Below are 19561 nucleotides of genomic sequence, written 5' to 3'. Positions count from 1 at the left end.
TTTCTTTTAAGGTCAATTTAACTATTCGAATTGTACTGAAGAATTAAATGTACTTTTTCTAATTTCTCTTAAAGTGTTTTGCTGAAATTGTGAAGTCACTTTTGGGGTTCAGATAAAAGATAGGACTAAACAAAAGACGCGCGTTTGTATGTCGCGACCGATATTTCTTTTCTGCCAATAATTTGTGTATTTTACCCTGAACGTTCTTCCGTTGACCCGAACCCAAGGCGTTTCATCTCCATCAATCAGCTCCTTAAAAACCTATTGTTGGTTCAAACAAAATGAGGCATTCCTCGCGGTGGCGAGTTAAAAGCAACATTATATTGTAACATTTTATGCAAATGAATGTTCGCTCAGCTTTCAGCCTTTCTAGGCACTTTGCAGGGAAATGTACAATAAAATGGAGCTGCCACAGCTTTGCAAGGATTATACAGTTGCGGCCTAGCAAGGGGTGTTTTTATCCGATGCGCCGCTTTTATACTTTCTGTCCGAGTCGTTAGCGGCTTTATGTATCCGAAGGTATTGTAATCGCTCCCCAATGATTACCTCTCTTCCATTATTTATCATCATAAACCGCCTACAGAAATGAGCTATATTACTTCTAATATCCACTAAAGCAATGTTTACTGCTAGTTCCCACTGCATTTGCTTACGGCTAGATATTGCTCAAAGCTAACTGCGGCCCGTGAGCAAACATAATCTGGAATTAACTAATACAGAATAGGCTAGCCTAGATCAGCGCCCATAATTTCATTAGTTTAGTCAATAGGTATAACAGGTTATCATGCTTCCATGTCAACTAATAGATAATGTACTTTATGAACTTAGGAATTAATTAAGTCAAAGAGCAAATACATAATGATAACATAATATACATGCAATATACGTGGGATGTCAATCTACCTGTAGCCGAAGGCAACATTGAGATTATACAGGAACGTATGACTATAGGTAATATGAACAAAGAATGAGTATGAACGTTTGGAATCCAATAGCTCCCACATAGTAGGTGTCTCTAGATGGGAATGTTTGAACCAATTTAGAGCCGGAACACATCAGTATATCTATCGCGAGATTCAACACTTGCAAAATGGAATCATTCAGCTACAACGCCTTAAAAGACCAGTTTCAACCATACAAATAAAACGCAAACTTTCCAAACCATCTTCTCCTTGTCCCAAAATACTCACAAACTGTAATACTCGTACAACTTGAAACTCCTTATTATGATATCAAAATACACTAGCGATCTGAAATAAAAACATCCACTGTTAGGAACTTTAACTCCTCGAACTCGACGAAAAGAACAAAAGATATCCAGTAATTGACACCCGTCATAAAATAAAAAGGCGTAGGGAGGGAAACTTTGGTTCCGAATCACGCAAAGTCCGAGTCGAATCGCTTCAAGTGGAGGCAACTTTTGACTCGGAGTGACAAACTGGCCGCAAAGTTGGAGTGTTCCGAACACCCGTTAGGTAGGCGGCCATTGTGATTGTGTTGTGGAATTTGTACCCAGTATGGAATACCAAGTTTAAGCTTTATATTTGTCATAAATGTCGCGGTTGTTTGTAATTTTAAAGTTGTGCCATATGGCTGCGCTGTGTGAACTAAATGACATCGAAAAGTTACTAAATAAGTTACATAGCGGAACCAAAGGTTCGATTTTCGATTATGGATTAATTCATTTGAAACAGGCACATTACACACATAATCCATCGGCCAAAATTGAAGTAATGTAAACCTATATGATGGATGATATAGGTTTCAGCATTAACACAACAAACCGGTTTAGTTGATCATTGCCGGAGGTCCTAAATGCACAGGAATTTGAAACAATTGAATTGATTTCGACAGGCAATCAACGAACCAGAGTTGATTTGCCAAAACATTCACTTAGCCTAAAATACATGAAACAAGCGTACCAAATTGTATCGATGGAAGTTCATTTTGGGATTTCATGATTTAATCGCTTCTTTGGCGTGACGATTTGAATTTGGTGCTCATTGAAGGATTAAGAAAGTCGTATGATCTGGTGAAACAAAAATATGGTTGTATAAGAATTCCTTGCATTTGAATTATCTATTTAAGTTTATAAATCAACTAACACTTATACTTCCAGCCTTTGTAAATAAGTATTATTTATCGGTACATATCTATAATAATAATCTTTCAAATGTAGGCCAAACCTACTCGGTAAGTGTTGTCAAATCACGGGGTCACCTAGGACCAACTTTGATTGATACCTATTAAATAATAAAATTGTTTCCTCCAATTGATTCGTAAGACTTGCAGGATGATGACCATTATGCTATTCATGAGCTATATTTTTCACTATTGTTTTCTATGTGAAGATGGTAATGTCTCACGTTGGTTAGACACCATCTATTGTTACGATAGATTTATTACTGTAAATAACTATCAATCTACCAATTGGCTTTAAAGTGGCCGGTCACATTATGCAAGACATAAAGACCAATAAAGTACAAAAAGTATTTGATCAAATAAAACCACAAGTGAAATCACAAGCATCGGGTTAAAACAAATATTGATACCCAAACGGTAAAACACCGAAACTTGGATATCAGATACGCATGTGGCCCAAACTATTTGATTCGATTAGACCAAAACATAGGAACACATCGACGGCGTAAAATCCGCAAAATGGCATCGGACCTCAAAGTTTGAATCCTCCACATTCCATTTGATCAGATTTCACTCCCGTTCGTGGCCTTTGCATACATCCGCGGGATTTACTAAGGCCGTGACCCAACATACGACATACGAGTTTGTGGTCGCTTTGTCAGTTCGAAAAAACTGTTTGGACGTGAATTGAGGTCGCGAACTGCTCTAACTTGTGAATATGTTCAGCGTAATGTAATATATCTTGTCATCTGGAATGTGGGACATTTGGCATCGTTCAGTCTCGATATTTCAATTTGTGTAATTACTGCAGTTACTTTTGGCTGAACATATTCACTGTTCTATGTTGCTTTGTAAGATAGAGCATTGAGTTCAATAGTACAAAATCCGAGAATTCTAACTGGAGTCTACATTTGCATTGCCTTAAGTAATTTTCAGAACTCCTAACAATTTTATTATTATAGATACTTGCAACGTTAACTTCAGTGTTATTTCCGGAAAATCGTGTGCAGCTCTTACGCTTATATTAAAATATTTTTCTCTCTGAAGTTTAACGCTTGCAGTATATTTCTATTAATGCAAAATGTCTGCATTATACACTTTCTGTCTGCGTGCAAATTAAGTTTAAGAGAAACAAAATGGACCTTATGTAAATCGAGATTTTAATCTGTCCAGACATCGCAGGCACAGCAAATATTCAAAAGCGAGAACCAACATAGCATTTTTATCGTCTGATTTTTAAATAAATTCAACAAAATTTTAGTTGGAGCGTGACTTGGCATGCAGAATGTCTGTATAGCTATATTATTTTACCGCTGAACAGTCAAGTTTTTTACAGACTTAAGAGCAATAGAAAATAATCGTTTCGGCATATTTTTACATAAATGTATTGGTTGAAATGGAAAACGATAAAAGGCTTTTAACGAATACGATTCTGCCAGCTTTATTAGTGACGTCACAATTCTTAACAAATGCCAGCATTCAACAGTTTTGTTCACTTTTAAAAGTACACTTGGAAAGCGTTTATACTCATGCAACTTCCCTTTGTAGAAAGGCAATTTCAAATAAAACTTGTAAAATATTCCAACAACTCTTTTAAAGTCATCACGGAACCATTAACTTATTTTACTGTAACTACCGTTAAAGTAGCTTAATACCAGTGTCTGCACCCCGAGACTGACAACTGAGAATTAGAGTGTAAATCACACTGGAGGAAAAATGTTATGCTCAATTCTTTGTTGGTATTGTTACATAGCATTTGAATGTATCTGTATACGAAGCAGCAGTGTACATCGCTCTTATCGTAAATAAACAACATTTGAAAAAGGCCCGGAGTTTTAGTGTACAAACTGGCTCCGATATTCCAGGGCGGTTCGGGGCAACTTAACACGTATGTACTGTTGAGGCTTAAAGTTTGTTATGCGGAACTATCTTGGCCGTCCTGTGGCAAATTATGTGGACAAATAGCAAGCGGGCCTTCGGCGCTGTTACGGCTTATCCGAAACAGTGGGAACCTGGCCCGTTTCCAATAGTTTTTTGGTAACGTCAACGTTCTAGGATAAATCTGCACATTTTTTTGATAGCTTTGCATCGATCGATAGACAGTTTTCTACAAAATTCTTGCTGAATTGACTAAAACTTTGTGAGCCCTAAAAATCTATTACGTAGGTATAAAAAAGCATTTTTATGAACGCTAGATTCCAGGCTCAATTATTCCAGTAATAAAGAGCTTCTCTAAATCAAGCGCTTTCGTGATGCATAACGTGGTCCCATATTCTCTTGCATTTTCTCAGTTAATATATCTTCTAAACGACTTTCTTTGCTGCCCGCTGCGGCGGTGGTATAAATCGCATACCACTTTTTACATCGTTCTTTCGTCCCTCCGCTAGATTTAAAAGACTCTATTAACAGTAAGTGTCTTATAAAAATATTACAACATTTTTTATAGGACAAGTAATTTTTAAGACAAAATGCGTGTGCGTTGTGCCTTGTTTTTAAGTCAAACAAGGGTAATGTTAAACAATTTATTTTCCTTAATATGTTGTGGTACGCGTAATATTTTTGCGGTTAGTGATCATGATAGCTGTGAAATATTAGTGTTTTCCTTTGCTCTTTTGGCATTTTCTTTATATCATAAATATTGCGTTTAAAGAAGTAATCGTTTTGAACATTAAAAACAAGCTATGGATAATGAGTTTTTGCTCCTTGTATAATGAGTACTTAAATCAAACATGTTGTTTTTGTTTAATTTTTATTATATGTTCATGTATTTTCTACTATGTATACGAGCACTTCTAATTCAAAGAAAATTTTAGTAGGTCTACATAAAGATAGGTACGACATACTTGATCCGATATAATTTTTAGATTACTCCGTAATGACTACCTTTAGTGGAGCCCATTTATTCACATGACTTGCAAAATGTGTCAACGGCCCCATTATAATATTCATGCTATTGATTATTCCACTTTTTCCAGTTTTGGGGACTACTTTAAGTACGCGAAACTTTTTTTTGGGACACAATTACAAAAATAAATTGTACGCAAAAGAGATTTGTTTGGTTTCGATTAACATACACAGTTGAGAATTCGCCAAAAGGTGTATCCTCCAATTGGATGGTAATTAAAGCTAATTTGGAATTAAATACATCAGGTTAATTATATCGGTTTTATTTACTATCAATAACAAAGCGGAATACAAAGAAATATCGGTTACAGTATGGTTCCTATAAACATTTGCTTACGTGTTAAATAAGTATACCATGACTTGAGGTATATATAGGTAATATCTCTATAGGATATAGAACGTCAAACTGGTCCATCCCTGAGTAGAGTAAATTCACTATTTTAGAAAATGCATACCAAAATATAGCACCCATATCATTAAAAAAACATCTGATCAATCAACTAACTTCCCAAAAAGGAGAAGGTACTCCATTTCACTGTATTTTTTGCAAAAATTATCTCATCAGAATTATACTAATCTACATAGTTTTTCTCATTCTATTAAAACACCTTTAAAAAAAATTATCCATAAAAACCTTACAGTCCCATCTCCCAAAACAGCTCATGTGACCACAATTCACTTGAACATTAGGAACAGTCTATTAAGGTCAGAACATTATCCTTGTAAATCACAGGACGGTCCAGAGCTAATAACATTAAACTGTGCTCCTCATAAAAAATATGGTCATGTTATTGCTTCTGTCTGTGGGTGTACTCCGGTTGAGGTTTTGTGTTACAGATATGAAGAACGTTTTATAGGTAGCTTGTGTAAAGACTTGAGTGAGGGTGTAAATTAAAAAAGTGAAAAACAACGAATAATGAACTAAGTAGGCGGACTTTGACGTAGTTCACCAACACGCATGCCCAGGGCAGTCAGTAGGGTTTAACTAGCTTGGAAGGTCTTTGTCCAGCAGGGGACGTTTTTTAGCTGTGACTAAGACTTTAAGGTCAGAAATTGCCAGTGGGTCTATAGGAACAAATATTTTTTCAATTGATTTACAGTAGGTATTCTGAAAATGTATATGTTAGGAGAAGGACCCAGATGGAAACAACTTAAGATGAGGAAACTTTTTAACACATAAAAAAATACAGGTAAGAATAATAAATTCTAAAAGAGAAACCCAAGTCTATTTATAATATTCTAAACTTGACCAGTTTAAAGCAACTGAACTTTAATGGACGTTTGGATGAGCACAAACAAAAATACTTCAATCCGCATTTCAAGTATTTTAGGTCTGTTGCAAATGGAAGCAACTAAAATGTATTTTATTTGTAACATGGTTTCATTAAGACCACTCATATTTGGTTTTCATTTATTAAACTTGTAGTAAACTATATGGGTGATCTGAAGCTCACGATAGAAGTTCAACAGTTTTTTTTTACTCTCACGGTGCAAAATAGAATTTCTTGTAGATTATTATTAACCCTTATTTTGGGAAATAATAATTTTGCTGTAAAAAAATATTAAATAGGCATTTTAGGGAATTTTTTTGGACAAGTAATAAATAATTTATATGTGTAGCATTGAGTCAGGGAATTACACTATTCTTTTATATCTATGCATCTAACTAATCTCCCCAAAAGCCAGTTAATGCTTAGCACTTGCAACCACGCTACGTAACAGAAGAAATATCACCTCTTTTTGGGCGCGAATTGCCGTTGGTCACATATGGGCTTTACAACATGGCCGACCGACCGTTGTGTAGGAACTAAGGACCTTATTGCAATTGTAAGCTATTTATATCTGTGAATTATTGTTATTGTTATCACCTTTATTGTTTTAGATGAGCATCGACTGGGAGAAGTTTGTGTTATGATTTTTTGGGGTTTGTCGAGGTACCTATTTTAGTATTGTCGCTATATTGAGAGAGGCTTGTATGAAAGATGTCAGATGTGAGACAAAGAAATTATAAAGAGAATAAGGTACCCTGCTAACGGTAGACTAAACAATACTGTTGATCAAATATTAGTCGACTTAACGTTCCTAGTCTACAACGCGTCTAACGCCCCTTTTAATTTCATTGTCATGAATGAAAGCACGGGAAAAATATCTGACTATTGTACAACTTCAACTTAGAGTGTTACAATAAGTTACTCTATTTTTCCATTTTGATTCACAAATACCAAAGATATTCTTATTAAACAGTCAGTTATTTAATAAGAAAATATTGGGTTTTGCTATTGACAGGACACCATATGTGACGTTATTGAGGGCACTTCAATATGGGGTGTTCGCTAGCCAAGCGGAACGGCCCGACAAAATACTGCTTTGGGTATAACTGACAATACTGTTGCTGGGTAACTGTTTGTTTATTTAAATTGTAAAATATCTGTGAAATGCCGGCTATATTTTAATGATGATTTCAGAAAAAGGGATTATTTATTTATGTTGCTAAAATATTGGTTGTAAAATTGTATACCATTTATTTTTAAATTATGTTATAAATTAATCAATCGTTATGGTAGCAATCATAAATTAATTTACCATTATTGACAAGCAAATAAATCATATTTTTGCTAAATAAACACAGCACAAAATCAATACAGTGAACGTACAATCCGCGGTTTTAATAATGGCCACAAAATTATAACAAAATCCATCTACTCATATCGTAAAACTGAAATGACCATTCAGGTTAATTTCCATGAGCCGTGCACCGGTTTTTACAACACTATTCGAAATATATCTTTTCGGATAATATATCAGTGATATTACGCGGAAACATTTTATGGACGCATTACGTAATGGGGTCCAGCGATATTTTATTCTAATACATAAATGTCTAGCCAGTTAGTAATGGCTGCGTGTGTGGTTTCGGGTACCAAGTGTCGTTTGACGTTTACCTGGAGTTTTTATATCTACTTTTTAGATATTTTTTTCATTGTGTATTTTAGAGTTTTTTGAAAGTCTGAATTAGTCTTGTAATTTTCTTACGGTCACTTCATGAAAAACATTTAAAGTACCTATGTAGACAATTTTTTTCACAAATAATGAGGAAAATATTGAGTAAGATATTTGTTGAGTAAGATATTTGCTGGAGCAGAAGTTCATTAAAAAAAGTGCCATATATGGGTTCGTAATGTGTAAGGATTTTCAGGATTTTCACGAAACCAGAAAACCGCAAGAGCAGGTTTCGCGGAAAAAGGCTGCTTAAAAATTGGTTAGTACGTACGTCACAAAGCAGTATTCGGGTGCAGCAGGAAAGATAATAATTGAGACCAAAAAACCGTTTTAGCTACGTATTACTGCTATGTATTACGAATTATTAATCCGCTGAACATTAAGTGTACTTAATAGGGCTTCATCTTATTGCTGAAGTAAAAATTTGTACGTAAGGTCCAACAATACTAGAATTTGGTCCTTTTACCCAGTACTCCGAAATAGGAGTCGAATTTCATTGCTGTGAAACTTTTTTTTTATCGTTTGTGGATTTGTAAACCAGCCACCACAGTATTGCTGTTAGTACTTTTGGGCGTACTTAATCACTTTGGGGTTTTTTCTCTCAACTGATTGCGTTTTGAAGTGATCCCGTGCGTAAACGCGTTTGTCGATCAATCGGCAGTTTATGCCAATTTTGGAGCGTTAAAACATTTTATCATTTTTATGTACATATTATATACCTATCTATTGTATATATTTTCATGCAAATAATCACGATTTTAATTTTACTAGTAGGTACTTAAAGTTAAATCTGCTTTCTGTTTCTTGCCCGTTCTTCTTAATAGGAAGTTACTTTGGGAAAGAGCAACTAGAATCAAACTTAGGTATTTATATATTTTTTTGACAGTCATAAGCGCCTCTGAGGGCCTAATTAAATTATTTCACTGTGACTTTGCTTATCGGAGTTTTATTCATAAGCCATAGTTTTATGCCATTTTAAAATCCGAATCACAAAACCTCCTCACATTACCATAAGCGAACACAAACAACACATAATCGTGAATGGCAATATGTTCAAAAAACAAAAAAAAAACCATACCTGACCGACACACGATCCAATAAACCTCAATATCCATATAAAAATAAAAAATCGGTAAAAAAATCTTTTAAGTTAAACGGTTTTATCTTATGTGTACTGAAAACTAGAAAATAAAAAAATAGTTACTTACCTGTCAACCTACGTAGGTGGTCCCGGTCCTATTACACTAAAATAAAAACGTGGGGCCCATTAACTATTGCTGTAGTACTTTCTTCTAGAGGTATAATAGGTGTGGATTGCATCGACTTACTATAATCGTAACTGGAGATTTTGACAATCAATAATCAGCCGTAGCGGCTTCACCTGCGAACGCCGGGCTCATGATCTACCAAAGTATAACGATATGCTTTGCCATAGGTAGGATTTCACAGGGGCCCCACGTTTTTATTTTAGTTTAATATGACCGGGACCACCTACGTAGGTTGACAGGTAAGTAACTATTTTTTTATTTTCTAGTTTTCAGTACACATAAGATAAAACCGTTTAACTTAAAAGATTTTTTTACCGATTTTTTATTTTCTAGTTTTTAGTATTTAATGAAAATGCCTACCGAATATTCCTCATTCTATCTAATTCATTTAGTGCATCATTATTACACGGTCTCTTACCTGACAATTTATTACAATCTAATTCCTCAATACATAGCCCTTCCAGATACTTTTTTTTTTAACGACCCCAAAAATCATCACATGACCTCTCCTGCTGCGGGTCAGCAGCGGTGAGGGAGTGCCAGACTCTTGACTAAAAACCGTTTTATTCCGTCGTAGGCCTTTTATGTACCAGGGCCGCGGTAACTCTTTCGAACAATCTCGCAGCCCAGGCAGGCCTTGGCCCTGTTGGGCCCCGCTGGAGTTACTGACAGTTTTCTACTTGTGAAGCCCTTTCCTTTGATACCCATATTGGTGGGATTGATAAAAAATTGTTATCAGCCATTTGGTAGCGGCGGCCATCTTAGATTTCAATTTTGCATAGTAAATTGTATTCTACTTGTTGAGACCCATCAACATGGGTATCAAATGAACCTAAGTTATCCGCCATTTTGTAGAGGCCGCCATCTTGGATTTTAATTGTATATAGTACATTGTATTCTACTGGTTGAAAACTTTCATTTGATACCCATATTGATGGGATTGATAAAACCTACGTTATCCGCCATTTTGTAGCGGCCGCCATCTTGGATTTCAATTTTTTATAGTATATTGTATTCTGCTTGTTGAGCCCTTTCATTTGATACCCATATTGATGGGATTGATAAAATCTACGTTATCCGCCATTTTGTGCCGGCGGCCATATTGGATTTACAATGTTATTGATATTACTATATTGTATTGTCATCGGAATTAAAGGTGTATACAAAATTTCAGATTAATCGGTTGACAGGAAGAGGGTGAAATTTGAATTACTAAATTTGACCCAAGAATGAATAAATAATAAAACAAACTGGGTGAGCTAAATAAAACCGTTTAACAAATGTCAGCCATCAGAAAAATTGCGATGAGCACATAAAACGATGCGCCGATAACACAAATGACAGGTTACACGACATGTTATACCATACACACAAACAATAACAGAAATAAGCTTTCTTTATGCTTTATGTAGTAGGATTCGTAACTATATTTACTCTACACATCTATTTCTTTTTTTAGATAGAAAAGGCTATCTAATAAAAGTTATTCCATCTTCTGCAGATTTTTAGCATTTTTTGAAAAACGTAGCCTACAGTTTTTTTTTCTGTCCCATTTTTAATAGTCTTTTTATCCTTATTCTAATTTCTTGAGTCTAATAAATGCAATCAATACATATTTAAAAAAAATGTATTTTTAACTAACTTCTCAAAAAGGGAGAAGGTCCTCAATTTGGATGTTTATGTGTTTTTTTCCTAAATCTACTAATTTCCTATTACACTCGTCTTACCTCTGATTGTATGGTAAGATATTTCAAATTACGCACACAGAAATATCTCTCCCCGTACGTTTAGCATATCTAAAGGTACGTACGCTGTATGCATTAGCATTGGTAACTGACTGTGATTGCACGTCTATACTTAGCTGCATATAGGTCCTGCGTTCAAATCGAGAAAATTGCATTGCGACGTAAGGTTTGAATAGGAAATATTTTTACTTTAATTTACAAGTACGAATAGGGAGTGATGTCGATTTATTTGCAGTGGTAGAAAATTGTTGTTATGAGTTGTGGACTGATGTAGAATTTCCCACAACACAATATCGCAATAAAAAATGGGGATTTTTTAATTATAGAAGTGCATTTCTTGAATAAAAAATCTACAATTTTCTGCTACTCTAAATAGGTCCTCTATTGCGTGTTTTAATGTTTTAAGTATTTTATGTTGGTTAATTTGGCACTAATTATTACTAGGATTTTGATTATAAATTTATTCTGAAAAATGTCAGACTTTCGTTTCGGGAAACAAGACGAAGGAATCACTTAAATACAGTACATTTATAATATGTCTTCTAAAAGAGCTAACATTACGCCCAAATTCTGTAAGTATACATAACAAAGTAATGTCGTGGGCAGAAGCTAGTTAATTGATGCTTAACAGTGGGCTTTTTTCGGAAATACACCACTATGTTTGTAAGCAATTTGACTTCGTGCGTAAATGATGAATTATTAACTACCCTTACCCTTTAGCATTTTGTTTTTTTTTCTTTAACAAAAGGGCACTGATTGTTTCAAATTATACTTTCAGGTGCTCAAGTTAAAGTGAAAAAGTGTATTTAAATAACTATGACGATTTATACTAATTAAAACTCAGGAGAAATTAGTAAAAAACCCTGCTTCAAAATTTTTAAACCAAAATAACAATTGCCAAAATAAAATCCAACTAGCACCTTAAAACAATTGCTCAGGTAACTACCAAACAAATATGTTCACAGTTTTTCTTAGTTCATAAAGTTGGGGCATCGTGTATCAACCCCCAAAGTCGTGTATAAGTCTTCGCTCGGCTCCAAGTTAAAACTCCTTGTATCAAGACGGCCTAGCACGAAACCGATGAAACTTCGACCATCTTTGGCGACTTTAATACGAGTTTCGTATTTCCGACGTATCGTTATAAAATCGGAGACTTTATTTTAATACTTGTGTACTTATATTAATAACTCCTACACCAGGTATTTAAGATGTCCTGCTCATTATAAAAGATAGTTCATGAATCTGTATTCCTATTTCCCCAAAATCACAATTTAACTCTTTCAAAAATGAAGCGTCAAATTGGCAAAAAAACAACCATCAATTTGTAACTAACAAGAACCAAACTGTTCAATTAAACTCGTTTGCACAGTAGCAGCCAATCAACGAAGTACAACCGACACTAATTATGTTACTTTTAATGACAACAATAAAAATACAAATAGCCGTGGGCCCATTCAGACGAAAATTGACTAAACAGGGCACGTGGTGCCCGCTCTTGGAGGGAAATAGCTGTGAGGATACAAAACATTTGATATCGTCCCTCCCCTCACCCTTGGAGCCTTTAACGGCGTGTTCAGTTCAGTCGAACGGGACGCTCCGACGAGAGCGGCCGCCTTGTCCTAGCACAGGGACGAACGAACTTTCTGTTACGTCACACGTACAGCTCGAGGGTGAAATTCTGATCGTAGATAATAGTGTCCCTCTGAGGGAGGTATATAAATTGGTTCTGTGGGATGGTGATTCGATAAAAGTGCGATGGTGCGTTGTCGAGGTGTGAAGCGAGTGACCATCATGCATGCCTGCACAACCCTGCTGTGGTTGGTCACCTGTTTCAACGGTAAGTTTTGGAACCCAGGGTCAAACTGTACAAAAAGGGGTTGCGGGGTAATTCGATGCGGTTCGGTGGTCTCGGCCGTTACGAAGTTTTAACCTTATTATTCTATTTTGGAGCAAAGTTTGTGCAGTCCGAATAATGCTGTCGTTTTAAAACGTACGTTTCGCAATTTAATTGTTTTTTCGATATAATCGCTGAGGGAATTTAACATTCGGCGAGAGCAGTTAATTCGATAAAAACGTCGGGCCTTCTGAATATTCGTTGGACCGGATATGTTTTCAGAGTTATGCGAATTCAATGATCGTCCAAAGCATTGAAAATTAAATTTGTTTGCAACGATCGTTTATGAATGGTTTATGTTCGTTTTCCCTGTAATTGGAAACTTGTTTATCAAGCAATTTTATTTGATGGCTGTCTTTTACGACCAATTCCGTTTATGCATAATTTAGTTTTATAGAATTTGGTACGGTGTAATGATTTGGTTTTTATATTGAGCTAATCAGTCATGTAATACCTTAATGATTACGTTACTAAACGTTAGGGAAATTCTACCTTAGAACCATACATTATGGATTTTTTTTTGGTGCATGGATCTTTTTAATCTTTTCAAACAATCAAGAGTCTTGCAATTCAAGATATTATATTTGTGATGAATGAAAATTATTTAAGTATAAGTACCAATTTGATGCCCAAACTTATAATATTTTACTCTACCAATTTTTCGAAGAGTCATTTAAAAGACATCAAGGTTCGAAATGCCTTATTCTTGCTGAAATTGCTTACAACTTTAGAAGTTCACTAATTAGGTATGAGTTTTATGGAAGCAATTTAAAAATTGAGCTTTTAGTGTCGAAAGCTTAGTAATAAAGTTCGAGTAACGAACTTTGTGAGTACATTCTGACTAATATACCTATTTGACAGTTATGTTTAGTTATTATAAAATGATTTTATAAGGCACTTTACACAAGGAAAGGCTTTTCTCGCTCTAGGAAGACTCAAGTTTAAGTTGTAAGTAGTAAAATACAGCTCAATAGAAAATTAGAGGAAATACTCCTATGATCCAGATTCTAGATCCATGCAATTATGAAATAATAGTACCTATTTAACAAATGTCACGACCATTACAAATACCTAAGTAAAGAAAACTCCTTAGTAATTTGTAATACAAAATTGTTTTTTAAATTGTGTATAAACTACACACTTATACTAAGTAAATTACACCATACAATGGCTTCTAGTCGTTACCTATAATAGAAGCACTCAAACAAAATTGGATGTGACATCGTGGAATCAAAGTAAAAATGTGATAGTAATGATAATAGACGTAGGTACGATGTGTTAAGAATGAGATATTAAATAAAGTGTTTAGGTAAAATGTACTTTATGTAGACTGGGATAGAAGCTTTTTTGATTAAATAAAAATTACATTATCCATTAGAAATGTCCTCTAATCGATTAACAAAAAGTTGATGAAGTTGATCATATTACATACATTGATTATAAGGCCTTGCGTGTATCTACATAAGGAGTACCAATAGATTTATAGGTTTTCACGAAAGAAGCTCTGATTTTGCACTTCGTTTAGTTTACTCGATGTCAATTTGCTGTTTGAAGCGGATATAAATGTCATTAACCAAGTAAGTTTAAAGACTTGGAAGCAAGCTTTGAAAATACAACCAATAAAGAAATTCATATTTTAAAATATAAAATTCTATTGCTGAACAAAATTGTAGGCCAGGAACTCAATTTGTCAGGGTCTCAATCAAGGAGTCAATATTGGGAACAATAACCCTCAAGGCTCTTCTGGAACTAAAACCTTCTACCTTCTTTACAAGAACCAAAAAGGTGTTTGCCAACTACCTACTACAGGATACTCTTAATACAAAGTAAACAATAGACATACTCTAGCAGCTTCTAAGATTCAAGATTAGTATAGGACAGTCCCTCCGGATCGGATGCCTAAAAATAGGTGTAAGTAGGTACATAAATATGTATTTTCATTAAATATTCATAATCGTTAAAAAGCAAAAAAGGTAACGGGTAAATTAAAATATCATAATAACGAAACTCGACAGCAAGCCATTTCATTATCTCGAATATTAATACCAAAAAGTTTAAAAGCTCAAACTACTATATTAAAAATTATTACTTCGATATTCCTCGAGGATTTCACTTTAAATGTTCGTGTTTTTGACAATAAATATCCGCGATATTGAAATTGAGCTCCGAAACTCTAAAGACTTGGCCATTACCTTTTCTCTCGTTGTTCTCTTTCAAATTAGTTGGGAACTTTTTTCCTGCGAAATTGATACGATCTTCAAAAGGAAAAAAACGATTTCGATATGAATTTTTGGGAAATTTTGAATAGAGCTGCGATCTAAATGAAGATGTGAAAGGTTTGGCAGTCTTTTTTAATCAATTTTATTGGGAACGTTTGTTAAAGACCTGGGCTAAGGAAATTATGCTCATTATTTAGTAAGTAAGTTATTTTTCTTCGTCCCTAACATAGCTTTCTTTGCTTGGTATCAACTTTGAACTCACTGTTCTTGAAGTTTATTTATAGTTCATACATTACTTAGACTCATTTATTCATGTCTCTTAATAATATCAGGGTCATTTATCTTCCAATGACTATAAATAATCTGTGTGTCAGATTTAAGAGCTATCTCTTAAATCACAATATTACATTGCACGTTATATTGCTAGACATTATATACATACATATTGCATTCATACAGACAAATAGACATTTATACAAACATATAACAAGACTCTTGTACTTGGCAAGGTCCTTACCTATATGTCCAACAATTTATTTACTTTCCTCAACAATCCTACAATATTAACAACAAAATACGTTCCCCAAACTATCAAAAACAAAAGGCATAATAAATCCTTAAATTTGAACTGCAAGCGTTTAAACTAAGTGATTTATAGTATCGGGCACCGGACCGGCTTCCGTTACCGTCCTTCGGCCCCAAACAAACATATCGTGGTGCGTTCATCGTAGGTATGTATATTATGCTAAGATGATGATCAGCTTTAGAATCCTTACTTCCTTAGTAATCTGATAGTAATCTTGTACATGTGTGTAATATTTTCAAAGACTGAACAGCTGAATGTTTAGAGATGAACTTAACCTGCGAAAGAGGATAAGAGATGCAAGTTGTATTAAGCACATTGTGATATAATAAACAGCTGCCGTCAGCAGTTTCACCTACATCTATAAGGTACTTCTTCGCACACCCGGTTAAAAGGTAGCTTACAGCCTTACTCGATAAATCGTTTTAGTAGTTCCTTATATTAATGCACTGAAGCCAACAAACAAGCTCAGAGCCTTTTTTGTTGTTCCTATTACGAGTTTTTCATTCCCGAAATATCAACACAACAGACATGCACTTTAAATCAACATTACACTAGTAACTGAAAAAAGGACAGCTTGAAAATGTAGTCGTATTTTTCGTGTGACGTAAATTACTCAACATCGCTTTCAGTGAAACAGATTGAGAGAATTTAATTTCCACATTTTAGAGAGCGTTTTATCAAACTGTAGCGTCCCAGATTAAGATAAATCAAATGACATCTCGTTAGTCTAAATTGATTAAGTATTTATTTTATAAGAAAATTGGATACAAAATTGGTTTACTTCGACAGTTGCTTCGTGAAAAATAGAGTAAAATTTTTGTACCTTCGAAAAGTATCACCAGGGGATCGAAATTGAATTTTGCCACATCTAAAGTCAAATTTCGTAAAACATCCATAAAAGTAAAAGTTGCTTGTCTTTTAGAGATTTTTTCAAGACATTATGTACTAAGTTGAAAACTGTTGATACAATTTCGCGAAAATCCCCTATAATTTTCGTCTCGTCGTCTACTTATCAGATCTCGTAAATCACTTCAGTGGGGTTGTAAAAAAAAGAATCTACACTTAATTTCTTGAGTAGATATATCTTACTACTTCACGAGATTTACGGCTAATAAAATAACTTGGCTGCTTCTTAATATAACCACAGATTATATAATAGTTACTACGTAACAGATAAATCACTCCATACAAAAAAGTCCATACCTACTGTTATAAGCACCTACAAGTTCCCTAACTACCTACAAATTCCTAGCTGCGTTATAAAATGAACCTTAAAAGCTCGAGCGCTTGACTGTTATTCCAATGCGATAGCGCACAGTTCAGTGACCGCAACCGTGCCGCGGCCGTGCTAAGGGTTGCTTCTTACAATTTATTAATATTTAAGTAGGAAAACAAAGTTACGCTTATTTTAAGATAGCCTTTTTTAAAACTGAGTTTTAAAATAAAAAATAATATCAAGAATATTTTTCTACCTACTTACACTCGAGATGTGTTTTGATCTACAAAACTCACAATACAGTTCATATAACTAAGTAGGTATCTAAAGTAAAATAAGTAGGTACCTAATGATCTCTGTTGTTAAAATCATAAAGTACCTCTAGATAAGTATTAATTTATTAAAAAAAAAATAGAATTACTAGATAAGTTCATAAATATAAAATGTTTCTAAATCTTACAATAGTCGCATATAAACCAACACAACTCAAAATAATCCATCAGTTTGTTAGGTAGCTTAAAAAACCTAATAAAAACCAACAGCATAACATGCCACGAAATAAAAATAATAATATTGGAACGCGCGCGGCGCGTGTGTCTATTGAAAGCCCTGAGCCGCGTGGGGCTACCGGTAACCCAGCGAGCGGTAGGCATTTATCGCGCGCAAGTACGTCGAGTGAAAGAGGCCTGATATAACTTTTTATTATTTATTAATGTTTGAAGTTTTATTTGCTATCGGTACTTACTTATTCCTGCGAATCATACTTGTTCTTTTGTTTGTAACTTAACGAGAACCAGGTTTTTTAAGACTTTTCTTAATGTTTTATTTCTTAGAAATACTTTTACAAATAAGATGCTTCGTTTATAAGGCGTATGATGTTCTTTTATAAGAGTACTTTAGAAATAAATAATTACTTCTGTTTGAAGACTCCATTTATTTAAAAACACGATACTAAAAATATTATTTTAATGTTATTTGAGCGATTAATTTTAAAACGTTATTCGATTATCATTACTTAAATTTACATTTTTATGCATTACTTAGTGCATTTTTAATTACGGATCACTTACTACATAGAAAAACACTTTTAACATTTCAGGGATTTCAGTCTTATTTGCGTAAATAAAATAGAATATTTAATGTTACTAATCTAATTAATAACATTAATCACATAATGAGCCTGAATTAAAAAAGAAAGACCCTTTATTTTTAATACGTCTTGACAAATGAGATCACTCAAAGTCAAAAAATAAAGTTCTACTATTTTAGTATCTTAAAACAATGTCTTAGGTATTTTAGATTAATTCAAGAAACCTCAAAATACATTAATAAACATTAACCCTCTGATTTATTACACGAACCGTATCAATCATACAATTTCGAGGGAAATCCGTAGAAATAAATTGAGCTTGAAAAATGACAACACCGACAAAAACCGTAGCTAACATGAATAATCGAAAATCCTATAAAATTGGAAGGTTAAGTATCTATCAGTTGGTAGGCATATACCGCCATTTTGTGAATAAAATATTAGTCGGCCAGGGTTCTAAACGAGCGTCGTCCAAATCGGGTCCCATCGATCAAAGAAATCACATCTCATCTATAATCTACCACAGAGTACCGCGTAACAGTTAAATCATTGTGGAAACATACAGCCGGGACCGAAAGCGCTGTTTGTTTTACGTACCATCGAAATTATGAGTAGACTTAAAGTACTATAGATATGCAAATCAGATAAGATAATATATTTTTTTAATTCTTCTATATAGACAATATTTAACTCATCTCTATAATATGCAACGTGCATAAGTATAAATACTAAAAACTTTTAGGTTCAAGGTTCAGGTTAGGTAAAAGGCACGCACCATAATAAACTTAATAGTCTGGACCACCACAGATCTCGCATTACGAAACAAGAAGGTGCATTCAAAACCTTACAAGTGCAACAAAAACGCGTCCGCCAAAACTACGCTCACCGTATGTTTCACTTTTTCTGATACACTATTCCTTGTAATGACACTTTGTTTATTTGTACCAATAAATTCAACAAAACTATACATTATAATTTTTTATGTGACAAGCACACGCCACGAAGCAGTGTTGTTACGAATATTACAACTTTATAATCAGTATAATGGCGAAGTAAAATATGTACGGATTAACATAGCCATGTCATTTGCATATGTAAAGAGTTTCATGATAAGGTATATTCTTTTAAATAACTTTCCTGTGTAAATTACCAATTTTAAATTGTGATTAAAATATTGTATATTATTATATTACGCCTTTTTGGGAAACTGTTCATTGAATTAATTATGGTTAATTATTAATATAAGAATTGTGACAGAGCATAATTATGACTGAATTATGGGATTTATACAAAGAATGGTTAATGACAAAATACAATCGAATTATTTGGAGTACAAAATCCACTTTTTAGTTATCCGTTTGGCGCTCTATCTAGTATGTTTTCTTACCTTAAACTATACATTTGTCTAAAGACAAAAACTTCCATCCTATGTGATATTTTTAGATCTTTAATATCCTTAGTCTGATAGAACCCAGTGACTGGATTCTGGAGACCACA

General features: G+C 34.1%; 1 protein-coding gene across 1 annotated transcript in view; it reads left to right on the top strand.

The window, feature by feature from the left end:
* The first annotated feature begins 12624 nt into the window (after positions 1-12624).
* LOC110381708 (uncharacterized) overlaps positions 12625-19561 on the top strand; it is a 59661-nt gene continuing 52724 nt past the window's right edge. Inside the window, exon 1 of the mRNA XM_021342093.3 lies at positions 12625-12896. Within this exon, the coding sequence (XP_021197768.3) occupies positions 12815-12896 (82 nt within the window). The 5' untranslated portion in view covers positions 12625-12814. The remainder of the gene's footprint in view (positions 12897-19561) is intronic.

This window comes from Helicoverpa armigera, chromosome 10 (assembly GCF_030705265.1).
Source record: "Helicoverpa armigera isolate CAAS_96S chromosome 10, ASM3070526v1, whole genome shotgun sequence".
NCBI lineage: Eukaryota > Metazoa > Arthropoda > Insecta > Lepidoptera > Noctuidae > Helicoverpa > Helicoverpa armigera.
The sequence above is the reverse complement of the archived record's forward strand: the minus strand, read 5'-3'. Positions and strand labels throughout refer to the sequence as shown.